Source organism: Carcharodon carcharias, chromosome 21 (genome assembly GCF_017639515.1).
Source record: "Carcharodon carcharias isolate sCarCar2 chromosome 21, sCarCar2.pri, whole genome shotgun sequence".
NCBI lineage: Eukaryota > Metazoa > Chordata > Chondrichthyes > Lamniformes > Lamnidae > Carcharodon > Carcharodon carcharias.
The window spans coordinates 62,860,994-62,878,458 of NC_054487.1; the positions used below are offsets into that span (position 1 = coordinate 62,860,994).

Consider the following 17,465-nt stretch of genomic DNA (forward strand, 5'->3'; position numbering starts at 1 on the left):
CCAGTTTCCACTCAAATTGCTTCTTGTTCTATAGCTGACAGTTTGGTCTATGACTTGTTTTCCATTAATTCAGTATTCACATTCCTGTGGCCTCTTACTCACCCTCCTTATCATCTAACTGCACCCTTTTTTTTTAATGATTCTGATCTATATTAATCAACTTTCTTCAGGTCACACCATTAGTTGCCACAGTCTCTACTCCAAGTACTGCAGAAACTGAAACACAGCATGATGACCTCCATGCCCTTTAAGATAGTGCACATTTTATTTCTCCAAACACATGCTTCCTGAATGTCTTTCACAAGTCCAACTGAATTCAACTATTAATCTTTGATGGCAACATCCTTAATCCTTTACCTATTGATAATCTTGGTTTCATTATCTCTGATCGCAAATGCAAGTCCCTCAACTCCATTGTGAAAGCAGCCTTCAAAAGCAATTTTCTCTTTCATGCCAAAAAACATCTTTTACCCTGCATCTATGGACCTTGTTCCTTCACTTGTACTTGTGACTTAAATATGATTGACTAAAGACCCCAAAGGTTTGGATTTTAATTGAGAAATCTAAGTTCAAGTTTAATTCCTGGGAAATATTAAAAATACAAGGTTGCTGCTAATGGTTCAGTGAGTTGATGCACATGTACTGAACAGTTCAGGAGGGGAATGGAGTATAAAAGTAGGGAAGTCTTGCTACAACTGTACAGCGCATTGGTAAGAATTGGGGGAATCTAGAACACAAGAGGTTCAGTTTAAAAATAAGAGGTCTCCTTTTAAAAGTGAGATGAGGAGGATTTTTCTTCCCCTCTCAAGGGTTGTTAGTCTTTGGGATTCTCTTCCACACAGAGCAGTGATGGATGAGTCATGGAATATGTTCAAGGCTGACCTAAACAGATTTTTGACCCACAAGGGAGTCAAAGGTTATTGGCAGGGGATGGGGGTACACAGGCAAGAAAGTGGAGTTAAGGCCATAATCAGATCAGCCATGATTTTATTAAATGGCCCATCAAGCCTACTCTGCCAATGTCCTACTCCTGTTCCTACTTTTGATGATCTCCCATCCCAAGCTTGGTTCAATCTATGTTGCAAGCTGTTCTCAGCCAGGGCTCCAAATGCTGATAATCTTTTAAATGAAAACCAAATCAACAAAATTGGGATAAATCAGGCACAGCCCCTAATTCAGGTCAGCTGTAAAACCAAGAACAAAGTTTAAAGGAAACTTACAAACTTTAAATCAAAATGTGATTAAAGGGGTCAACAAAACACCCCAGTCCCCGCGATGCCCACCGAGCACGGAAGGCCTCGAGAGTGCCAGCAGACACCGCGTGCTCCTTCTCCAGGGACATCCGGCAGCGAACGTAGCCGCGGAAGAGGGACAAACAATCGGGCGGGACTCCCCCGTCGATTGCCCGCTGCCTGGACCTGTTAATGGCCAACTTGGCCAGGCCCAGGAGCAGGTTCACGAGGAGGTCCTCCTCCTTCCCGACCCCCTTCCGCACCGGGTGCCCATAGATCAGGAGCGTGGGGCTGAAGTGCAACTCCAAATGCTGATGGAGCATCCAGTAACATCCGAGTCTGATTATGAATGTCAGGCAAGGACAAGATTGAGGTGCAGTGGCCCACGTTAAAATTGTCTACCAACACATTATTAAACTGCAAACATCAAGAAAATTGGCTAAAAACCACAAGGAAATCCCTCTGATACTCTGAACTAGATATGCCGGTATTAGATTAAAAGCAACAGTAAACACACTGAGGACCCAATTTGGTTGTTGAAACAATGTAATTATTTGGAATCCAAATGCTTATCAATGAAGCACTCTGAAATATTATTATTCCCCAAAGTTGTGTGTTACATGCTTGGACTGTGGTCACAGTATGGTAGAGGAAAGTTTATTCTGCACCTGGTCCATTCTATAACTGACTCAGCTATGTTGAATTTGGTATTTATGTCAAAAGTAAATGTGTTCCAATTGTCCCCAGAGTTGATACTTGATTAAGAGAAAAATGAGTTAAAATAAAGAATAAAAATGGCAAATTACAACATGAAACCGTATTAATTGGGGCTAGGGTCAGCGATGGCTCAGACAACCTTCTTGCCTGTCACAAGGTTGTGGCTTCAAGCCTCACTCCAGAGACTGGAGAACAAAAATCCAGGCAGCTAGAGTGCTGCGCTGTCAGCGATGGAGTCTTTCAGGTAAAATGTTAAATCGACGCCCCATCTGACCCCTCAGGTGGATGTAAAGGATCCTATAGTACAGGTCGAGTATCCTTTATCTGAAACCCTTGGGGCCGATTGCATTTCAGTATTCAGATATTTTTGGTTTCCGGATCTACCATATATACAGTAGGCCTAGGCCTACTTATATTACAATAGCCTAAGCCTGCTACAGTCTACAAATACTAGGTTGTTTCTCCACTTGTCAACTCTGTCACACCTTACTTCTTACCTGTTAAGACTTACTACATCTTTAATATATTACATTGCTTGAACATACAAATTAACTGCATAGCCATTCAAAAAAATGTTCGATTTTTGAAAGGATACTTAACTTGTATTACAGTATTTCAAATAGGAGTAGGGCAGTTTTATCCCCAGTGTCCTAGCCAACATTTATCTCCCAATATCACAAAAACAGATTACCTAGTCAATATCAATGTTTTTTGTGGGCTTTTGTTGTGCAGAAATTGGCTGCTGCATTTCCTACAACAGTAATTATATTTCAAAATGGCGTTGGGACATCCTGTAGTTATGAAAGGCACTATATAAATGCAAGTCTCTTGCAAAATGTGGACTATACCTCATTCACCAAAATCCTTTCTGCACATATCATTAACTGCCCCTCAAATCAACATAGAAGTTGAGAAAACCATAAATCTCAGCTCTAAGAATAAGTAAAATCCATAAACCATCCATGACCAGTTTTTAGTGGCTTTGTGAGCCATTTGACAACTCAGCAGTCTTGCCAAGTCATTTCTCAAACACAAAAGTCATGGTTTGCAAGAGAAATCAAACACTATGTCAGATGCTGGGAAATATTTGGCACACTTTATACCGACAAATAATTAAAGAGAAACTTACATTTTAAAATGTCAGTTATAAACTTAATTCAGCCATTTTACTTTAAAACAACAGAACTCACTGCAACTGAATGATGGGAGAAAAGTATAATGGAAACATCGCAGCAAGTGACAGCATCTCCCAAACCCACTATCTCTACCATGTAGGACAGAACAGCAGGTGCATGGCACCTGCAAGCTTCCCTTCAAGTCATACACCAACATGACTTAGAAATATGTTTGCCGTTCCTTCATTATCACTGGGTCAAAATCCTGGAACTCCCTCCTTACAGCACTATGGGAGTACACATCCCAAGGACTGCAATGGTTGACCTTAAATGGCAACCAGGGTTAGGCTGGCCTTACCAATGATGCCGACAGCCCTTGGACGTATAAAAAGTTGGGCAGTTTTATTGATCATATTGATGGCTAGAAATTGCAAAAAAATAAGCAGACCACCGTTATTCCCAACAGCTCAAAAGCATGTTGAATATAGCCAGAGCTTGCAAATTGAATGATTTTTTCCCATTTTTAAAATATTGTTGAATGAAAGGGATTTTACAATTATATGTCCTCTACCTGACATTTACCCCACCATTGGTGACAAAGCCTTCAACTACTACGGCCCTGTGTTCTAGAATTTTCTTATACAACTTTGCTATTTCCAAGCTCCCCAGCCCCATTTAAAAAAAAGTCTCCAAAGAACTGATATCTTTAACTACTTCTCGCAACCTCTCTCCTACTTCTTGCTTGGTACATAGCACTCCCATCACCAAGTATTTTGGAACAAGTGGCTCAGCTCGTGGCAATTATTTGATTTAGAAAGATGTGGGTTCAAGTTCTGCTACTAACTTGAGCACACAATCTTGGCTAATACTTCACAATCCTTACAGTGCTTTATTGTCAGAGGCACAGTCTTTTGGGTAAGATGTCTAACCGATTCCCCGGAACCCTCCGTCTGCCTGCTCAGGTGGCTATAAAATATCTGAAAGCACTGTTCAAAGAGTTCTCTCAACTGGCTGACCAACATCCCTTCCCTATTCATTGCCACATATGAATTGGTCATTTATTCATTTGCTGTTTGTAAGGCTGTGCACAAATTGCCTGCTGCATTTGCCTACATAGCCATTTTGAAAGTAATCTATTGATTGTAAAAATATTCTGGGACATCCTGATACGATGAGGTGCAATTGAAATGCACGTTCTCTCTCTCCTGGAATGTTTTATTACATGATGAATGATGATTTGAAAATGTTTCACTTTGCAAGTGTTTGAAGCATGATAATAGAAACCTTACTAGTGGCAGGAACTGAAACAAAGATTATGAATAATAGACAAATACCAGCATTTTAAAAACCCCTAGTAAACCTTTAATTAGAGTGTTTTTACAAGACAAATGACAAATTACATTAAACATCTGAACTTTTTGAACTTCTGGATATTATACACCTTCCCATCTGTCTTGCAGGTAGGGATATTGTCAATCTTAACAGTTATAAGCAAAATAAGCTGCATAATGGTACATATTACAATATATAAATGTACAATGTTTACATAAAATGAAATACATCATAGAAGCTGGAAAATTCAAAGATGCATCTGCATCAAGCGGTGCCCCTTTTCTTAAAAAATGCCACATCCACTTATACATTCACTCTTACAACAGATCAACAATCAGGTGCACCACGGGTTGGCCCAAAAACATGAATAATATTAACACCATCATACGATGCACACAAGGTACAGCAAGATTCCTTGCTTTACTCTTAGTACAACTTTTAAACCAAAGTGCAACAAAAAGCTGTACAGAACAAACCAGATAGTTTTCGAAGTGGAACGCTTTAAAACTGGGAATTAACCTACATTCCTATTCATTACAGTGCCTGTATCAAGCACACAAAGGTAAGGCACAGTAAGGCTCTGCTGCAGGTAGTGTGCATCATGTTTACTGAGTAAATTGTGCATTTGTGCAATTCCATGCTGAAACACTCTTAACTGCAGATTATGACCTAAATTTGGAACAAACAGTGAATAAAAGCAGGATTAAATGAATGTGTTAAACTGTACTCATTCTGCAAATGGTTCCATTACTCAGATTGCGTGTATTTACTGATTAATGAAAGATAGACCAAGTTGCTAATCAACTAAGTTTTTTTTTTGCATTGAGTAACCTGCACAGTGTCATTCTGCAAATTATGACACTTCACACCACGCAGCTGGTTTTCTTCTCTCTGCATGATGGTGCTATTTTAATCCATTTTTAATCCAGACATGTTTAGTGCACAAATAAAGTTGTATCTCATTGTTAAGCAGACAGTTACACCATAAAGCTGTCCTTTTTGGTGTTAAAGTTCATCTAAAACAGCTCTGTTGAAATGTGCCCTATATATTTGTGTACTTGCTCTTTCCTATTACCCAAAAAGTTTCCCTGCAGTGCTATCAGATGGCTGTCCTGTGCCAAACTACACTCAAATTTACATTCTAGCACTGCAATTCATTATTCCAAAAATGCAAGAGGTTTTGAGCAGTCGAGTCAGACCTGTTGATATTCTCTCCTTTAGCTCAGTGGTCAAATACGATTGGACCGTAGTGTACATGATTAATCTCTAATATACCTAAAAAAATAATTAATTTCCAGTAAACAAAACTGTTCATGCCCAGTCCATAGCCTAAGAATTAATAACCATTGTATGAAAGCCATACCTTGTTTCATGTCGACGTCACTACTTTTTACCCCAGTACACCAATGCTACAGATAGCTCCTTTGGAAATTTTCTCCAGCTTCCTGGCATCTTGGCATAAAAGATGCATTCCTTATAATACAAAAAGTGTACATATAAAAGCAATAAAAAGGAAGACAGAGCATTCAAGCAGGACTTCTCTTGCTGCAGTGTAACAGTACTGGCAGGGGTAGGAGAGGTCTCATGAGGCTCCTTGTGAGTTAGCTGTGTTGGTCAGAAGACGCAGATGTGACATTGAATTCATGTACCTATTTGATGGCTTTAAGGGAGTGTTGCAATGGACAGCCTGGGGGAAACGATAATGATAACGATCTAGTCTCAGATATTTTACAGTCACTAGTTTTCCTGAAAAACATAAAAGATCAATTAAATGAAAACTCAAGCAAGCACCATGGAAATAATTGTTTACATTCATTACAATGCATTTGAGAGCAAGGACATTTGCTGAATTGTTCATTATACAAGTAGTAACAATAGACTACAAAAAAGAACCTTTATTACTGCTACTTTTGCCATTTTAGAAACAGCTACCACCCACAAGTGCAGTTATGTTTACATAATTAAGAATTCTAAGATGAAAAATATACCAATCCTAATTGCCTCAGGAGACTTCAGTAAATTTCAACAGGTAATACTTGTCCCACTGATGCCTAAAACAGATTTATGGAATCCGTGTCTTTTTATGGCAAACTGTTGGGCCTCGGCATGACACTGCCACACAACAACATGGTTAAGATAGCTTTAAAAGTAAATCTTTTTCTGTAGCAGTATAATGGATTCCAAAGCTTAATGCAAAGCCCTTTGTGCAAGTTCCCCCCCCCCTCCCCACAAAACACTGCCTCCCAAGTATAATTCTAGCTGCTAGCAGACTTATAAAAGCAATAAAAGGGTGAGCCAGAGCAGGTCTGATTGCCTGTTAATTTGTATTCCGTGTGAAAAGTTCCTGACATTAATAATTCATTCATTCTAATAGGATGTTGAATTGAAAACCAGATTTTGTTTTCACAATTTTCTGCTCTGAATTTAGCAAGTTATTTTCAGGTTCCAAACTACAAAATGTAAAACTTAAATTATGTATGAGCAATTTTAAAGCATCTTACCATCAAACCATGAGCCATGAAGTGCTTTAAAAGCCTTGCCAGCATATTCTGGAGACAAACACTTCACATACACACAACCCTACAGCAGAAAGAATGGAAGAAATTACTGTGTACGAACAAAAACAAGGAAACCACATCAATTACAAGAAAAATGCTCAGACTTTTAAGAAAATCAGTTAAACAGACAGCATGACATCAAGATGAAGAAATAAGAATATCTGCCAAAAAATGGTAGTACATCTAACCTCACGCGAGTTCTTATCCACTGCAATATGAACAATTCCCTCATTGTCACTGCATTTTTCTAGGATTGCTTCCTGAATTGCAACATGCCAGTCATCCCCAATCTCCCTGCAAAATAAAAGTGATAAATATGTGTTTTTTTTTGAAAAAGTAAATGGAAAAATGCAGATATCAGGTATAATATAAAGTAACAAAAATATTTTTCCGGGAATTGGATAGCATAGTGGAGCAGGCACTGGATCTATGAATATCTGAATTAAGGTTAGGCCATGAATGGTATGGACAACCTCATATGTACCACATTTTATTTTCTATTCCTGCAGAAAGGAGCTTTATATAAAACATTGAGGCCCTTAAGCTCTGGAATTCTCTCCCTGCACCTCTCCACCTCTTTAAGACACTTCTTAAAACCTACCTCTTTGTCCAAGCTTTTTGTAATCTGATTCAATATCTCATGTGGCTCAGTGTCATTTGTAAAGCACTTGGAACGTTTTATTATATTACGATGCTATACAAATATAAGTTGCTGTCGTTGTAAATATTCTTTACTGAAACTGAAAATGACCAGTTCACACAATTCAGGTATATTTCCAAACGGTTCTTCCCCATTTGTGCATTTTGATATTCGGACTCATTTTCTTGCTAGCACAGTCGAAAAACTAAAGGAGCAGCAGGCTCATTAAGCCAGAACTATTGCATAACAACTAGAAGCCATTCAGCCCATTGAGCCTACTGCGTCAATGAGATGATGGCTGATTCACCTTCTAATGTTACCCTTATATACCTCAATTCTCTTAGTGTGCAAAAATATTTCAATCTGTCTTAAATATATTCAATGACTGAACCTCCACAGCTCTCTGGGGTAGAGGATTCTAAAACTTCATAGTGAAGAAGTTTATCCCCATCTCAGCCCTGGATGTTCGATCCTTATTCTGACACTTAAGCCCTAGTTGTATACTCTCCAACCAGAAGGAATATCTATCCAGCATCCATCTTGTAGAGATCTTTTTATCTTCTTTTAATGTTTTATAATAAGAATTTTAAATGTTTCAATAAGATAACCTTTCATTCTTTCAAACTGAGTACAGGTCTGGTTGGCCTTCATTACCCTCTCTAAAGCAAGTGCATTCTTTAGGAAAGGCAGCCAGAACTGTGCAGTGCTCTAGATGCGGCCTCACAGTTGCTTTTTAATTGCAGTAAGGCTTCTTTACTCTTATATTTCAGTCCCTTTACAGTAATGATTAACATACCATTTGTCTTGCCAATTGCTCGCTGCATCTTGTTAACTTTGTGATTTTGCTTCACAAGGCAGGTCCCTCTGAATATTAACATTCTTAGCCTCTCACCTAAAAATATTCTGCATTTCTATTTTTCTTATTGAAGTGGATAATTTCACTTCTCCACATTATATTCTGTCTGCCACCTTCTTGCCCACTCACTTAGCCTTTCTATATCCCTTTGTGGCCTCTGTGCCCTCCTTCCCACCTAGCTTTGCACCATCAGCAAATCGGGATACATTAACCTAGAAATGCAGACCGAGTTTATTGATATAGATAGTAAATAGCTGACATCTAAGCACTGATCCTTGTGGCACCCCACTAAATACAGCCTGCCAATACTAAAGTAACACGTTTATACCTTTTCAGTTTTGTGTCCATTAACCAATCCTCAGTCTATGCTAATACAGTACCTGCAATTTTATGAGCCTTAATTTTGTGTAATAACTTCTGTCACATCCCACTGGATGCTTTTTGAAAATCCAAATATACTATATCTACGGGTTCCCCCATGTGTACCTTTAATCTGGTACCATTCTCATGTCAGTCAGAACAGACCTATTAAAAGAATCCTACTTCGAGATTTGGCAGTATCAGAGTTTGAAAAGATCTGATACTGGACATCACTAGGGCATCCTTTAACCAATCAAGAGATTACAAAATACGTGAAAAACATGACAGAATGAGCAATGCAAAAAGCTTCACATAACTAATCTTTCAAATTTAACTCATATTTAAACAAAATATTCAAAACAGGACTCTCAAGATATGCTTTGTTGATTACTGTATTATAAAATTCTAAGTATCACTACTTTATACTAAGTCCTTAGTCTGATGCAAATCAATAGTTTAGAAAAACTACAAACACACTTGCTGTTACTCTAATGCAAAAATTTTGATGCTCCATGTAACACATGAACAAATTTAACCTTAATTTCGATTTTTGAGTTTGCTATTATTTTATAACTTTGACAATCTGATAACAATGTGACAGTTGAACACTAAACTGAACATGCATTAGTTTCAAAATTGCAAAGTCAAATTATAGAACTAAAGTTTTTAAATTAAAATTTGCTCAGCATTTTTAAAATTTACAACATAAATGTAGTGACTACTGATTTACATCTTTAACATGCTGATACATCTGATCACTTCAAGACTGCAGCATTCCTGTGCAATAGAATCACCATAGCTCATTAGGTACTTACATGACTGGGTCAAACATGTTGCGGATCTTTAAACAAGGTGTCAAACTGTTAGGTGGAGAATTTCTACCATCAAGGTGGAAGGCTACATAAGAAAATTTCAGAATATAAATATGTAATTTTATGATTCAAATGTTTTAGAATATAACTTTTAGTTTTGGGAAATGAATTTTTTAATGCAGGATAAGTGTAAAAAACCTGGTTTGGGGAACTGACAAACACCCAAGATACCTTCACGCGCGAGATGTGTGACAAATCATTGTCGTGGTCATCAACCCTCCACAGACACCAATACTTTCACATAGGGGAGAAACCATTCACATGCAAGGTGAGACACAAATCCTTCTCGTCAACATCCCTTTGTGTACATCAACACAGTCACACAGAGGAGAGTGCAGGAGGACCACCCTGGGACAGGCAGTCAGCAACACCAAGAAGAGAGCCAGTTGGACCAGCAGCAGGAGCAGAGTGAACTTGGGGGTGAATGGCAGCAGTGGGGCTTCTCATTAAAAGCCCAAGGGTTGAGGCCCGGATCTGGCAGATATACCACTGCCTTCTCAGTCTTCCAAGCTGACAACCATTTCTGAGAAAAGCACAGAGATAAACTCAAAACAAATGACTGCCTTCCTGCAATCTGCTCCCCTGGCAGTGTGGCACACCTGGGATGTCAAAGATAGAGATCCAAACCAATTAGCTTGCAATTTTAAATCTGTCATTTGAAAAATATATTGGATACTTTAAGACCTTCCGTTGTTTTCCCGTTGCTTCCAAATCTTTCTTTGATCGGGGACCCACGTGAATAATTTAAATCCCTTAATAGAGAAAACTCTAGATATCTCATTCCTACCAAAAACTCAAGAAAATAGCCTATTCTTCACATTTCCACCTCTGATCTCTTTAAGTAAACATGGACTATCCTTTATCTCTATGCTTTTCTCAGAAATGGTAGCCAGCTTGGAAGACTGAGAAGGCAGCAGCCAGAATAATGAACATAGAAGCCATCTGGAACCAGAGCGCTCCTGGGTTGGAGTCACTAAGTAGGAATTGCAAAACTAAGCAGAAAGTGGGAGCTCTGGAAGTTTAAGTGCCTGACTGGGAAACTGAGGCAAGTCAAAGTGAAGTCTTGAGAGCTGTGGGACATCTTGGTTTGGTCTCAGAAGTGAAAGGGCTCTAAAGATCTGGTAATGTATAGGGAAACTCTCAGGTGAAATGAAAAACAGAACAGGAAGTGGATCTATTAAGATTTTTGGGTTTAAAGCATAAGGGTTTGCTAAATAGTGTGTTAAATTAGGTGTACTTGGTTTGTTTAAATCTTGTACAGTAACAGTTTTTGTTTAAAATGTGAATCCTTGTGGCACAGTTCTTTCAGTTAATAGCCTTTTAAAAGCTGATGGTCTCCCTCAAGATCGTAATACTATTTCATGCTACATTAAGATCATACAATTTCTCAAAATATTTTTCTACAAAAAAGTTTCTCATTTGTGTTGAATTAGTTGACTCAGCACTGGGGTACTTGGCCATTGTAACTGGCCTCAGTGGATGTACAGATATTTGAGTATTTCCACTCCTGATACTCTATAGCACCAATTCTTGGCGGTATACATGTATGTACATTAGATAAATAGAGGATCAGATCTGCCTGCAACGTCTCTTCTACCCCACTGCTCAAATGTCGGCTGCCACTTGCCATCAAGGCTTACATATGATCATTACTTCACATGGCAGCATTGCAGCTACTATAATTAAACTCAAAGAATTGTCTCTGTAATAGGATACCACAGTGATGATACTCGAACAAAAGTCATCTGAGGGGAAGAAAATGAGAATAAAGACTTAATGACATACTTTAAGAACTTCATAATTTGAACTGTTGCATCCTCCACATATCAAAAAGGAATCAAGACTAGCTTCATTGACTCTGGGAAAACATTTTGCTTGATGCACACAAAACATTCTGCTATGATGATATTCTGCTACCATATCCTATAAAAGGTCTACGACTTGGGACCATTAGGATTACGTAGGATTTATGGCACAGAAACAAGCTATTTGGCCCAACCAGTCCATGCCAACGTTTGTGATCCACTCGAGCAACCTCCCATCTTTTCTGCCTGGGAGTGGAATAATTATTTTGTTTGATTTGACTCAAATCTAAACTGGAAGTGATGAACTTCAATACGGTATTGCAGGATATGAAGAAATAGCTAAGTGGGATTAGAATGTGGAGGATGCCATCTGTTCAAAATAAAACAAAAAATCCACAAGGTGGTAATTGTTCTTCTCCACATTATGTAGCAGTGTATCAAAGTAGTCTAAATTAAGAGCCAGAATGCACCACCATAATTCCAGCTTCCAGGACAGACCAGAAAAAGGCATTACAATATCCAGTCAAATCTAAATAGTATTGCAAAGTAAACCCGTGAGCATTATATCATGTGACAGTCTTATAGCTACTATAATTGCAACTAAATAAACAGCAGTTAATGACCTTCAACATAATCAAACATTCTTCCCTAGATGGTGGTAGTGAAGATTGTATCACAACATCCACTTAGCTATTCACTGACTCCTCACTAATTTGCTTGGAGTCTTTCAATGATAAGGAATGATTAAGACTTCCAAAATTGCGTCATAAAGCATCTTTAAGGTACCTACAAATTTAAAATACTCCATTGCAATTAATGTGATGGTACACAGAGCCACCATATTGGCTCATGGGACATATGCATCGCAGCATCATTTACCGCCAGTCTCCAACTGCCCTTGAGTAGATGGTGATGAGCCACTTCTTGAGCCGCTGCAGTCCATGTGGTATAGTACACCCACCGTGCCATTGGGTGGGTGGGTGGGTGGGTTGGGGGAGGGGGCCGAGTTCCAGGATTCTGACCCAGAGACAGTGAAAGAACGATGTAGTTCCAAGCCAGGATGATGTGTGGCTTAGAGGGGTACTTCAACGTGGCGATGTTCCCATGTATCAACTACCCACGTCCTTCTAGGTGATACAGGATGTGGGTTTGGAAGGTGCTGTTGAAGGAGCCTTGGTGAGTTGTTGCAGCGCATATTGTAGATGATGCACATGGCTGCCATTGTGCACTGTTGGTGGAGGGAGTAAATTGATGGGCGAGGTGTCAATCAAGCAGATGGCTTTGGCCTGGATGGTGCTGAATTCGAGTGTTGTCGTAGCTGCACTCATCCAAGCAACTGGTGAGTATTTCATCACACTCCTGACTTGTGACGTACAGGTGCTGGACAGACTTTGGGTAGTCAGGTGGCGAGATACTCACTGCTGAATTCCTAGCCTCTGACCCGCTCTTGTGGCCACAATGTTTATATGGTTGGTTCAGTTAAGTTTCTCATCAATGGTAAAGCCCAGGATGTTGATGGTAGGGGATTCAACAATGGTAATGCCATTGAATGTCCAGGGAAGATGATTAGATTCTCTTTTGTTGGAGAAGGTCATTGCGTGGTATCTGTGTGAATGTTACTTGCAACTTGTCAGCCGAAACCTGAGTGTTGTTCAGGTGTTGTTTCACGCAGGCATGGACTACTTCACTATCTGAGAAGTTGCAAATGATATTGAACATTGTAATCATCTGTGAACACGCCAACTTCTGATCTTATGCTGGAGGAAAGATCATTGATGAAGCAGCTGAAGATGGTTTGGCTTAGGACACTGCCCTGAGGTATTCCTGCAGCAATGTCCTGGGACTATGATGACTGACCTCCAACAACCACAGTCATCTTTCTTTAAGCTGGGTATGACTCCAAGTACTGGAAAATTTTCCCTCTGATTCCCATTGACTTTAAGCTTGCTAGGTCTCCTTGATTCCACACTTGGTCAAATGCTATCTTGATGTCAAGGGCAGTCACACTCATCTCACTTCTGGAATTCAGCTCTTTCATGCATATTTGAACCTAGGCCGTAATGATATCCAGTCACCTACCTCTAGAGGAACCCAAACTGAGCATCAATAAGCAGATTACTGCAAAGTGCCACTTGATAGCACTAACACTGACACCTTCCATCATTTATTTATAATTGAAAGTAGACTGATTGGATGGTTAATTGGCCAAATTGGATTTGTCCTGTGTTTTCCTTATGGACAGGACATACTGTGAATTTGGAAAATTGCCTGGTTAAGTGCTGGTGTTGCAGCTGACTTAAGCAGCTTGGTTGGATCACGGCAAACTCTAGAGCACAAGCCTTCAGTGCTATTGCCAGAATGTTGTCAGGGCCGTTGCACTACCTAATGCCTTCAGCCATTTCTTGATATCACAGAGTGAATCAAATTAGCTGAAGACTGGCATGCTGGAGACCTTGGAAGGAGGCCAAAATGCATCATCCACTCGGCATTTCCAGCTGAAGGCGGCTGCAAAACCTTCAGCCTGGTCTTTTGCACTGACATGCTGAACTCCCCTATCATGGAAGATGGGGATGTTTCTGGAGCTTCTTCCTATTAGTTACTTCAATTGTCCACTGCCATTCATGACTGGATGTAGGAGGACTACAGGGCTTTTATCTTATCCATTGGTTGTGGGATTGCTTAGCTGTCTGTAGCATGCTGATTCTACTGTTTAGCATGCACGTAGTTATCTGTTGTAGCTTCCCCAGCTTGGCACCTCATGTGCTGCTCTCTTGAAATCCTCACTGAAAGAGGGACAATCTCCTGGTCTGATGGCAATGGTAGAGTGAGGGATATGCCAGGCCATGAGATTAGAAATGGTGATTGAATACAATTCTGCTGTTCATACCCACAGCACCTCATAGATGCCCAGTTTTGAGGTGCTAGATCCGTTCTAAAACTCTATTTAGCACAGTGGTAGTGTCACACAATACAATGTGAAGACAGGACTCCTCACAAAAGACTTCTGGCGGTCAGTCCTACTAATACAATAATTGACAGATGCAGCTGCAACAGGTAGATCGATGAGAATGAGATCAAACAGGTTTTTCCTCTTGTTGGCTCTCACCACTTACCACAGGCCCAGTTTGGCACATATGTTTTTCAGGATGAAAGGACTGAAGCTATGGTTGCTAAATTTATTGACGACATAAGATAGGTAGGAAAGTAAGCTGTGAAGAGGACATGAGGAGGTTACAAAGTGACATAGATAGGTTAAGTGAATGGGCAAGGATCTGGCAAATGGGAATGGGTGGGTTGTCTTACAAGGAAAGATTGGACAGGTTAGGTTTGTATCCACTGGTGCTTAGAAGAGTAAGAGGTGACTTGATTGAAACCTTTAAGATCCTGAGGGGTCTTGACAGAGTGGATGTAGAGAGGATGTTTCCTCTTGTGGGAGAATCTAGAACTAGGGGTCACAGTTTAAAAATAAGCAGTCGCTCATTTAAGACAGAGGGGGAGAAATTTTTTCTCTCAGAGGCTTGTGAGTCTTTGGAACTCTCTTCTTTAAAAGGCAGTGAAAGCAGTGTCTTTGAATATTTTTAAGGCAGAGCTAGATAAGGTTTTTGATAAACAAGGGGGTGAAACATGTTGGGGATAGGCATAAATTTGGAGTGGCGGTTACAATCAGATCAGCCATGATCCTGTTGAATGGCAGAGTGGCCTACTCCTGCTCCCAATTCGTATGTTCTTATGACTCAGTCAGTACTGGTTCTACCAAGTCACTCGGTGATGAACATTGAAGTTCCCCATCCCAGAGTGCATTTTGCCCGTTCCCTCAGGGTCTATTACAAGTGGTGTTTCAACATGGAGGATTACTAGTCCATCAGCCTGTGGGACAGCAGGAAGTGGTAATCAGCAGGATGTTTGCTTGTCCATGTTTAACCTGATGCAATGAGAATTCATGGGGTCCAGAGTAGTACTGGCTCTGGGTACTGATTCGGGGTTTATAGAAGGGCTTTTGCTGGCAGGCCTGGTTTTGGTAGTTTCAACTGTGGTTTTACATAATTTGAACTACAACTGCATGTGACCCGAAAGGTCACAACTGTAAAGGAGACTTCAGAGCAACTCCAGGTGTTCTCAATTTTTTTTTTAAACAATTCTCAGCAGAATTTTTTGTTGACTATTGCCTATCTATCTGAAAGAAAAAAAGGACTTGCATTTGTGCAGTGCTTTTTCAAGACCACCAGACACTCGAAGTGCTTTGCTGGCAATTAAGTTTTACTTTGAAGTATAGTCACTGTTGCAATGCAATTCAATACCTCAGCTATTGGAGTTTAATTGGGTATAGCTTGCCTTGACAACTGATTAGGGCTAGCATTTCTCTGATATATCTAGTATAACATGTTCTCATGACAACCAGAGAAGGAATGGATACATCCAGGTTAGAAACATGCAGTCACATTCTGTTTTTAGCAAATTTTCAAGTTTGTTCATTAACATGAGGCTTTTAACCTAGCCACTATTTGCAGATGTTGGAGAACCAAAAATAAATGTATTGTGTAGTATAGTCAGGTTTTGGTGACAGCTTATCCAACCTATATTTATCAATGGGATATAATATTTTGCACCCTATTCAACCATTAGATAGCAATTGGTGTCAATATACTGTCCCATATGTGGAGGCCATTAGCATAATTTTATTTAGTCTATTTCATGGTTCATAAACAGATAAACGGTGAATAGCAAAGTTTGTGGAGAATGGGAAGGAGGCAGAAATATTGTGATAAGTGTTACTTTAGCAAGTGTTGCGCCTTGGTCCTTCTTTTGTATTGGTTTGTTTTACTTGTTTAAAATGCAGCCCGTAAGTAGGTCATGATCATGATTGATTTTTAAAATTTCTTTTTGCTTAATTTAGATCCCATTTTGAATATTATTGGTGTTCTGTATCTGCATTTATCTGTACCAGTACCAATGCCAATTCCTGGCATGCAACCAGTTTGCAAACAAAAATAAATCTACAGCTACGAATTATAAGGACCATCTTATCTGATCTATATCTGTGGGGAGACTGGATTTGGGGCAAGTGTCCAAATAGTGCAAAGGGGCAGAAAAGTGCTATTTTTAGCTGGGGAAAAACAAAGCCTTTTAAGCTGGAGGAAAATTAACTTGAGATGGCACAGGTCCTGAAGCTTTATAGACCATATTCATTGATGCTGATGTGCAAACTCATGACATTTTTATGCGCCAATTTATACAAGCAGGTTCTCCAGGTCATAAACCAAGCTAGACTTAACTCTGATAGCGTGCAGGATGAATGAAGAATTATTCTTCACATTACTAATTGATTCCAGTGATATACGGGGAAACTTATTTTAAAAAAAAATCAATTCACAACGCTTGTTAAGTACAATGCAAAAATATAGGATTAGGGTGCATATGCTGGATGGACAGATGCATGTCACACTAAAGAGAATGACACTCGGCAATTCGCTTCAATTTTTCCCAAAATTTAGACCTGTTAGCATTTACTTTAAAAAAACCCCTGAAATCTAGAGAATTTCAATATACATGTCAAAATATGCAATGGATGCCAAAGTCATACCTTTTCCTTGCCATACTTTGGACGGCACAACTGTTATTTTATCACAAGCTGAAGATGGCTGAGTCCACCTCCAAACCAAGAAGTCTCCTCCCCCTATTCTTTGGGTTTCTTTCCGAATACGGGACTCATTGGTTTCAACAAAAACCACAGCTCTCTCCCATGCCTTTTTCATTTTTTTCCTGTGAAATTCAAAATAAAAATGTATTTAGCGTAGGAACACATTTACAGCTGTTGTATTAGTTGAAGGCCTAATTTTTGGTCTATATTATTAACTTGTCTTACCTATTCTGGGGTAGTATGAGAGAATCACGTACATGGGGAATAGGCAAATAGGGCTGCAAGTCCTTATTTTCTTGGCAGGCTTCATTGTGGCTTCTCAGAACATCTAAACAAAAAA

General features: G+C 39.5%; 1 protein-coding gene across 6 annotated transcripts in view; it reads right to left on the reverse strand.

Annotated features, from left to right (window-relative positions):
• Positions 1 to 4,403: 4,403 nt before the first annotated feature.
• The window catches only part of lemd3 (LEM domain containing 3), a 46,946-nt gene continuing 33,884 nt past the window's right edge, over positions 4,404 to 17,465 (reverse strand). The window contains exons 8-15 of one of the 6 annotated variants that reach the window (XM_041215956.1): positions 17,351 to 17,453; positions 17,069 to 17,247; positions 9,626 to 9,707; positions 7,143 to 7,248; positions 6,898 to 6,976; positions 6,046 to 6,142; positions 5,760 to 5,848; positions 4,404 to 5,671 (exon numbers count right to left, since the gene is read on the reverse strand). In XM_041215956.1, the coding sequence (XP_041071890.1) occupies positions 5,806 to 5,848; positions 6,046 to 6,142; positions 6,898 to 6,976; positions 7,143 to 7,248; positions 9,626 to 9,707; positions 17,069 to 17,247; positions 17,351 to 17,453 (689 nt within the window). In that variant the 3' untranslated portion in view covers positions 4,404 to 5,671; positions 5,760 to 5,805. Of the gene's footprint in view, positions 6,143 to 6,897; positions 6,977 to 7,142; positions 7,249 to 9,625; positions 9,708 to 17,068; positions 17,248 to 17,350; positions 17,454 to 17,465 lie in introns of all 6 variants that reach the window. The other 5 variants (XM_041215954.1, XR_005946449.1, XM_041215955.1 and 2 more) reach the window with 5 other exon arrangements.